Genomic DNA, 9,130 nt, shown 5'->3' with positions numbered 1-9,130 from the left:
GGAACAGGCAGCCACGAAACCCTTGGTGTCGGCAGCCATGGAGGACCACCAAAACCGCTGTCGGAGGAGAGAGAGACAGCGGAGAAACCGTGGATGGCAGACAACTCTGGACTCGTGCCCCCATTGGAGAATGGCTGTGCGGGCCGCCGGGGGAACAAACATCCGACCCGGAGGGCAACCCTCGGGGGTAGGTAGTAGGGATGGGAATTGATAGGAATTTCACGATTCCGATTCTGCTTATCGATCCGATTCCTTATCGATTCTCTTATCGATTCTCATTCTCATTGGGAGAAAATAAGCACAAATTCGTTTGTTTGTATTAAATCTCTTCAACAGTGCTCATTTGCATTCAAGTAACAAAATTAAACTGATCTAAACAAAATAAATAAGTCTTCTGGAAAGATGAGAACACAACTAACAACTTTGGCAAATTAACAATTTTTGTGCAGAAAAATGCTCATGTTTGCCCTCTCAGGAAGGATACGCGTTCTTTCTGGACTTAGGGTGTCTCCAGCAGTGGAGAACACCCTTTCAGAAGGGGTGGAGGACGCTTGGACACAGCGATACTTTTCAGCAAGAGCTGACAACACTGGCAATGTGTCACTCTTCTTCCACTACCAGAGACTGGCACTGTCTTTGGTTGGAATGGGAGGAAGGCTTCTATAAAGCTGGATTTCTTGATCCACTCTCTGGGCTGTGGAGACAGGGGGCAGCTGCTGTGTGGAAAGCAGCTCGCCGTCCTCTTCTTCTAAAAGTTCCTCTAGGGCTGTCATCTTTTTCTGCTTTACAGGTGGCGTCTAAAATTATGACATAACAAGGTTTAGTTTTAAACTAAATAGTGTGATAAGCCCTGCCATCTATCATCATTCATCACAATTAGCTACATTAAACGTACGTAGTCCTCCTCTTCTTTTTCTTCATCCTCTTCTTCTGCCTGCCCCTGTGTCTCTCTCGGCTCTGACAGCTTGAGAAGAAATGTAAAGTAAGAACCACAGAGCAAGAAGAAAAGGTCTCACAACAGAAATGTGCTAAAGGCATTGTCAAATTCAAATACAGTACCTTCTCCACTGCCTCTGTGTTTGCTGCCACTGCTGATGCCCTGACCCTGTCCCAGATGTCATCCATGTCCATTTTAGATTTAAATCTGGGATCCAACACAGTGGCTTCCTCCAGGAATGCCTGGATATCACCATCCTTAAGTTTAAAATGGGGGACAAACACCAATTTAGGAGAAAATGTGACTGACAATAAATAACCATTAGTTTAGATGATTAATTTTCATATAGTAATTAATCGTGACATATCAGTAACTGTATCTGGTAACGTTTGGAAAGATCATTCCAGAGTCATCTGTCTGCACAGTGTAATGTTTTCGCAGTTTCTGAAGGATGGGCAATATCTGGCCACAGGTTGGAACTTTTTCACTGGAGACAGCGAGTGTGGATGTGTCCTCATCAGCTGCACAAACTCCTCTGCTTTCCTCAGGTCCTCATTGCCCATTATGGCCAGTCTGCAACACAAACAAAACAAAAGTAACAATATTGCATAAACAACAAACATAACCTTATTAATGTGGCTTTCGTCAACCAAGTTTTATATAAGTCATTTTAATTTTTTACTTCTTCTCCATGGGCTTTCTAAGCCGTTGGTCTATGGCTGCAGCTTGGATGGCAGGGAACTGTTCACAAAATCTCTCCGTCGAATACAGGGAGTTCCATCTAGTCCTCACATCTAAAATGAGCATGTGCTGGGGCAGCTCTACACACACACACACACACACACACATTAAACAATGTAATATTACCATTACTTTATAATTTTTAAATTGATCCTAATCTGTTCATTTCTGTTACAATTTGTAGCTCGTTAGCTTGCTATTAAAGTATTTACACATCTATTACTTACTGAGGAGTTGCTGCTTTTCCTTTAGGACGACTTTAGCCATGTGGGATCTCCTCATCCATACAATCACAGAACGAATCCTTGCTGCCCAGTTGGAAACTGTATTGCTGTTGTACATTATTATTATTATTATTCATCTTTATTTCAGACTCATAGGTCCATATACACGACAATACAACAGACAAAACAACAACAAACAAATAAGAAACACAACTAAAAAACATACAGACACTCTCTCCAACGCTTCCAGAGAATGGAAGTGTATCTGATGCTGCTTAACTTCGGCATGGTTAAAGTCATTATGATTTCATTTTTTGAGTCCGTCAATCTCATCATAAAACTGTGCATCAGATTCCTGAGCAATGCATTTAAAGTGGGAACACCACTGTTTACAAACAGTTGACTGGCACTTGTGCACCTTGGTAGCCTCAGCAGAATTCTTAGAGCATCATTATGCCACTCTCAATTTGTTATATTTACTTTTACTGTATCTGCACCACAAGTGGGCAGTATATAGTGGAGTACAATAAGCTTTAAAAAGGGCAATCTTAACATCATCAGTACACACATGAAATTTTCGTGACAACATGTTAGCTTGTGCATATAATTTACAGTATTGTCTCTGAACATCATCATCATCACTGAGGTCGTCCCTTATGATGTGACCCAGATATCTGACCTTATCCACAACATTGAGCACCTTGTCAGCCAAAAGAAAAGAAGGGAATGTTGCATCCCTATCTTCCTTAGTTTTCATAATCATGACTACACTCTTTTTGGGATTAAACTTAATATCAAAGAGCTGTCCATAGTCAGAACACACTCTGAGCAACTGCTGAAGGCCAGCTGAACTGGGGGTCATGATGACCAGGTCATCAGCATACATTAAGTGATTAAGTAGCCTTTCTCCCACCATGCATCCAGTCCTGCACATTTTGAGTCTTTTAGAGCGTCCGTCCATACACAGATTAAAAAGTACTGGGGATAAAATCCCTCCCTGTTTGACCCCGTTTGTCACTGAAAAGGGCTCCGATATAGAATCTCCCCATCTGACTTGCATGGTTTGATTGGAGTACCAAAAATGCAATACACGTATCAAGTATGAAGGAACACCTCTTTCTCTTAGTTTTGCAAATAGTTTACCATGGTTTAGATGGTCAAAAGCTTTTGAAGCATCTAGGAAGCATGTGAACATGGTGGAATTATGATTACTGTACTACTGTACTGCCTCTTTTAAGGCATAGACACACATGTCCGTACCATGTTTGCTTTTAAAACCAAATTGTTCATCAGCTGTGACAATATACTCTTGTAATCTATCAAGTATTACTCTCTCTAACACCTTTGACACCACACTAGCCAAGGCTATTGGCCTATAGTTGTCAATACTCGAGAGCTTCCCTGTTTTTTCTTTGACTACAGGTACTAGCAGTATTGACAGCATTTGCTCAGGCAGAATTCCATGCATTAGCATTCCTGACAGACACAAGGCAAGTAATACTGATGCTCTATAACTAGAGTACCTCAAGTGTTCAGCCGTTATCTGATCAAGGCCAGTTGACTTATTTAGAGACAATATCTCAATAGCATTTCTGATTTCATCAGGCCTAATGACAACATTATCATGTGAAACAGCACCAACATTAAAAACATCACTTTTAACACAGTTAAAAAGGTCTTCATAATGTCTCTTCCATAGATCAGCAATATTTGGACTCCCTGTGACCCCATCTATATTAGAGGGCAACGGTACCTTACTATTATTTATAATCTTTACTTCTTTCCAGAAATCTAAAACATCTTTTTGCTGCAACTTTCTAGCCATTGAGTTTGCTCTCAAAGTCTGCTCGTTCCTCTTAATGAAACGCACTGCCCTTTTAAAGTGAGCTACAGCATGCTTTTTTGCATCACATTCAGGACCACTCCTTGGTTTGCCAGCATTGACCCATACTTTAAAGGTTTCCCTGGCCTGTTGGTGGATTTCATCAATATGCTCATTCCAGCCTGGCCGGAGTTTGTGATTACACCTTTTCTTAGAGAAAACATTACTAGACTGGTTTAGACCATTTACAATTAAATTATACAATACGCACAATTCATATTTATGAATAGAATTATCACAATTAATATTATTACACAGAATGGTAATGGTACAGCTTCTGAGCTCCAAGGTTAAGTGTGTGTGCAAAACATGGAAACTTGGTGATGTTTAGCTTTTTGACAGCTACATCCATGTTCGCTGCGTTACCCACAGTTGCTGCCACCACCTTCTCTTTCACTCCAAACTCCTCCAGGATCCCTTCAATCTCCTCCGCAACAGCTATCCCTGTTTGAGCTTGGAACACTGCTTTGTTTTTAAGGACTTTTTCTTTACTCTGACCTTCCCTGACGTAGTGCAATGTGACGGTGAGGTAGTGGTCTTGACTGAAACTAGTCCAACCATCTGCTGTGATTGCTGCATTTGTGACATCATCACACAAGCTATTTAAGATGTTTGTAATATGGAAGGGGAAAATGCCGTGAAAGAATGTACTCACAGTACATTCAGGATTAGGACCGGTACATATGTCGGCCTAGTCCTAATCAATTGTGTTTTAATGTCTTTAGCATTCATATTACTGCAGTCTATTCTTTTCGTAGGCTACTCTGCTGTTGGCCTTGATGGGGAGATTTTTTAACGCTTTTGAACCCCATTTTCCTGCGACATTCCTGCGTCCCCCTCAGTACGGAGCCCATTTCAGCACTGTGTCAGTAGACAGTTACAATCCTACGAACGTCGTCAGTGCAGTGAACGCACGTTCATGTTCAGAGGAGTTTCGGGAAACGTTCCAAAGAAATTCACGATGGTTGGCAAGATCCATCGTGAGAATCATGGTACGGGCGACGATCCATCGTTATCGGGAATCGAGGCCCAGAGCATGTCTGACGCGGCAAATCAAATCAACGCCACTGGCATTGGCCACCCCTCCCCACTGATCAAGCCTCGTTTCCCGATAACGTACACACACACACACACACACACACACACACACACACACACACACACACACACACACACACACACACACACACACACACACACACACACAGACTCATATACACACGCACACCAGTGGCGTAACATCATGGTGATATGCCCCGGTGCAAATATTTATTTTGGGCCCCTGGACAGGACTTCCGAGCAGAGGGGGGAGGGGGGGGGGGGGGGGGATATTTACGCCACTGACACACACACACACACACACACACACACACACACACACACACACACACACACACACACACACACACACACTTGTTTAAGTCCTCCACTGGATGGGGCTCCACCATTATGCGTCTCCTGCGCTCTCTTGTTGACTCACAGTGATTCTGGGATGGCGCTGGCCTCTCACTTGGCTCAGCTCGGAGAATCCAGCGCTCTGGGCTTCTGTTTGTCCCCTTTATCTTCCACATTTTGGTAGGAGTGTGGATTCCAATAAAGGCTTGTTAAACAACACAATTCATTCTCAGACTCAAGAGGGCCCTAGCGCGGCCCAGGGCGTAAGCCGCTCCTTTGAACATCTAAATCCCCACACAGCCTCTGACTTCCTTTTGTTACTCGCTGGTGGTTCTTCCTCCTGTTCCTCACTGGCTCCTCTGCCCACAACCCCAACTGTGCTCTATCCACATCACAGGGCTTAACCGTATGCATGTGTGTGTGTTTGTGTGTGCATGCCTGCATGCGTGTGTGTTTGTGTGCAGGCCTGCATGCGTGTGTGTTTGTGTGTGTGTGTGTGTGTTTGTGTGCAGGCCTGCATGCGTGCGTGTTTTTTTAATGTGTGTGTGTCTGTATGTTTGTGTGTCTGTGTACCTGCATGCCTGTCAGTGAGTGTGTGTGTGTGCCTTTGTGTGTGTGCATGCTTGCATGCATTCATTTGTGTGTGTGTGTGTGTGTGTGTGTGTGTGTGTGTGTGTGTGCCTGCGCATGTGTGTGTTTGTGTGAACATGTGTGTGTGTGTGTGTGTGTGTGTGTGTGTGTGTGTGTGTGTGCGTGCCTGCATACGTGCCTGTGTGTGTGTGTGTGTGTGTGTGTGTGTGTGTGTGTGTGTGTGTGTGTGTGTGTGTGTGTGTGTGTGTGTGTATTTGTTTCTGTGTATGTGTGTGTACATGCCTGCATGGTTAGGGTGTGTGATGGGATGGTGGGGGGAGGGGGAATCAACAGATGGTAGATTAGAAATGTGCTCCATACATGTTTAATATGAATTCTGCTGGGGCAATGAAAAAATGAGGAGGAGGAAGAGGAGGAGGGGGTTAATATTGATTTAATACAGATTTCATCACCCAAAATTGGGAAGGCAGATTTTAATGAGCTCCTCCCTAGATAGATAAAAGAAAAATAAGAAACATGAATAACTATCCATGTAGCCCGACAGCGGTGCTGCCCTCCACTGACCACCGCAGGCGGCCCGTACTCATGGTCATTCCTGTAGAAGGGTCGCTGGCACGTTGCCATTTGCTATCCCACCACGCATTACATATAGCTCATTCATATTGCAAACGCTTTTTCTAATGTACTAAGATAATCTGTACATCTTCATCCCTGTGAAATCCTGCTCATTTAAAATCACATTTACCGGTACTCAAAGCAAGCCTTGACTGGCTTCTGCATGGATTCAAACTGGGGGTGGGGGTGTTAAGGGGGGAATGGACTATTGCTTTTTGTTTTTTTGGACTTCCCCTAAATTCAACCTCTCATAGGGACTAGGGAGGAGGCAGTTGTCCGCCTGATTTCGGTGGGAGTGGCTGGATAGTTGGGGTATAAATAGCCTGATTTAAGTCATACTCTGAGCATCTGGACCTCCTGTGGTCAGACTCTGGTTGGTGTGTTCCGCAGAAAGCAGCATCATGGCACCTGTCCTGCTGTGCGTGCTGGTTTGGACAGCGTTTGCCTGGTCTCCAACCCGCGCCCACCTCAACGAAACGTAAGTATGCACACTTAAAGGCACCCAGTGCAACTTTCGAGGCTTAAAAATAAACATTCAATTTCTAGTCTTTTTTACACGTAGTAAGTTTCAATAACTCCATACCATTACATACCGACATTTAAAGGTTGGGTATGCGATTTGCGAAAAACGCCAGCAGATTTTGAAAATAAACAACTCAAATGGTCCTACCCCCTCTCCTTCAACGCTGACTCTGACTCCACCCATTCCAAGTACCTGGACGCGCAATCATGCACGAGCGCGAACAGAGATGCGCGAGAGCGAGCCAGGCTAGCGTAGGTTTTCGTTTAACAACATGGCACTACATTCAGCTGTAAATTGCACCCAGTACCGCGGGAAGTAGGGGTGCTGGGGGTGCTGCAACACCCCCTGTCCGAGGCCCTGTCTTATCACAGAAAACGATCATTTCTAAAAACTCCGGCCAAAGTGGAGATTTCTGAAAACGCCGGTTATGTGTTGTCGTGTCAACGGGGAGAAACGGGATTTTAGGTTCTGAAGCGTCACATTATGCACCAGGAAATGCTTAACGTCATGTGAGCGCCCGCTGTACCGTATTGGTCCGAATATAAACACAAACCCCATTGTAAGACGACCTATATTTGGAAAAAAGATTTGAAGACCAGATCTTGTTTTTATGAATAAATAAATTGTATTCATTGAAATAATACACGAAAATAAAAAGGCATAGAATAAAACACTGCATTGCCACTAAACAGTAGTGCAAATAGGCCGTACTGATGTGTACACCAAAGACTATTCCTGACACTCCTCTGCCCCGCTGTGTTCGCTCTGGCTGTGGTCGCTCCGAACTGTTTCGGCCCGTGGCAAAGCGAGTCATCCTCGCTGCTGTCCAAGGCATTTTGAGACGCAGCATTTATTTAATGCTCATATGACCTAGTGCTGAAAAAAGGTTATATGAAAAAGTGTGAGGGTAGCGGTGGTGCGCTAAACTTGTTCTGTGAGCAGCTGGATGTGAACCATGGTGTGAAGAAAGTGAACACAACGATCGATTTTCAACTGTGCGCGCATGCACTGGTGTAATTGAGCTGCGCTGCTATATATCTTTTTTATCAATGTAACGAGTTGCGAGTCTAGTGCAGGCTGAGTTATTTTTTTCCAGCACCCCCTGCTGAGAATACGTTCTCGCGGCTATGGTTGCACCAGATGTTATAAACATTAAACGGTCACATAAATCATTACTATTTTTAGAAAATGTATGTTTGTTTCATATAATTGTATTGGAAGTCCTGGTTTTCACTAGGGTTGCTGCGGTGTGGACATTTTCACAACGAGTAATACACTCGTCTCAACACCGGTATTACCGAGTATAAACGGTATAAACTTTGAAACTATGTCAACCGCCACACAAGCATCGGTTTTTAGACCCTTCTCATCCTTCAGTTGCCGCCAACGTTCGAAAGCAGCGCCTAGGATTATTCTTGATTTCAGTTTTTCTCTTTCAGCGTTTTTATTATCAATTACTCTCTGAAAAAGAGTTTTCCTTCTCTTTGCTGGTGGTGGTGGTGGTGGTGGGGATGGTGGCGTCTTGTCTGCCATGGAAATTGTCTTCTACTGCTAGGTCCAAATGTGGATTAACTAGTTCCAGTAGCTACCGCAGGATAACAACAAACAGGAGCTTGCTCTGGGTCACGAGCTCTGGGTCACGAGTACTGCACGAAGGGGTCGCGCGCGGGGCGCGGGGGAGGGGGAGTGCAGTACGACCGTTTGATTGACGTACTTACTGTCCAATGCAACGAGGTGGCAATCCAAATGATTGGCTGGAGTTTTTCGAGCCCTGCCCGTTCCACAGATGATTGACTTGTTTAATTTTCATGTCAGTACTTCTAACTCAGTGTCTGTAAGCGGGTTATGATAAGGATTTAAAGTAATTTTGCAAAAATGGCCAAAAAAGCAAATTCCGTACCCAACCTTTAAGCAGCATTTGGACCAAGTTGTTGTTTACGATTTTCTATCAGTTCTCACCACACAACGACGTCTCATCTTTGCTCCTTGAATGTCGATATGTAATGGTATGGAGTTATTGAAACTTACTACGTGTAAAAAAGACTAGAAATTGAATGTTTATTTTTCATTGAATGTTTACATAAAGTTGCACTGGGTGCCTTTAAGGCAGGTCCGAGGATCTGGGTTTATGCAGCAACGTTAGAAACACAGGTAGCGATATAAGATATTTCGTTTCAAAATCCATTGCGGGGCAACACTGGCCGAACTGGAACATAGACATG

At 43.9% G+C, this 9,130-nt stretch overlaps 1 protein-coding gene across 1 annotated transcript in view; it reads left to right on the top strand.

Annotated features, from left to right (window-relative positions):
* Positions 1–6,702: 6,702 nt before the first annotated feature.
* The window catches only part of LOC132474573 (alpha-2-macroglobulin-like protein 1), a 28,565-nt gene continuing 26,137 nt past the window's right edge, over positions 6,703–9,130 (top strand). Inside the window, exon 1 of the mRNA XM_060075352.1 lies at positions 6,703–6,863. Within this exon, the coding sequence (XP_059931335.1) occupies positions 6,787–6,863 (77 nt within the window). The 5' untranslated portion in view covers positions 6,703–6,786. The remainder of the gene's footprint in view (positions 6,864–9,130) is intronic.

The sequence above is a fragment of the Gadus macrocephalus genome, chromosome 16 (genome assembly GCF_031168955.1).
Source record: "Gadus macrocephalus chromosome 16, ASM3116895v1".
NCBI classification, from domain to species: Eukaryota; Metazoa; Chordata; class Actinopteri; order Gadiformes; family Gadidae; genus Gadus; species Gadus macrocephalus.
The sequence above is the reverse complement of the archived record's forward strand: the minus strand, read 5'-3'. Positions and strand labels throughout refer to the sequence as shown.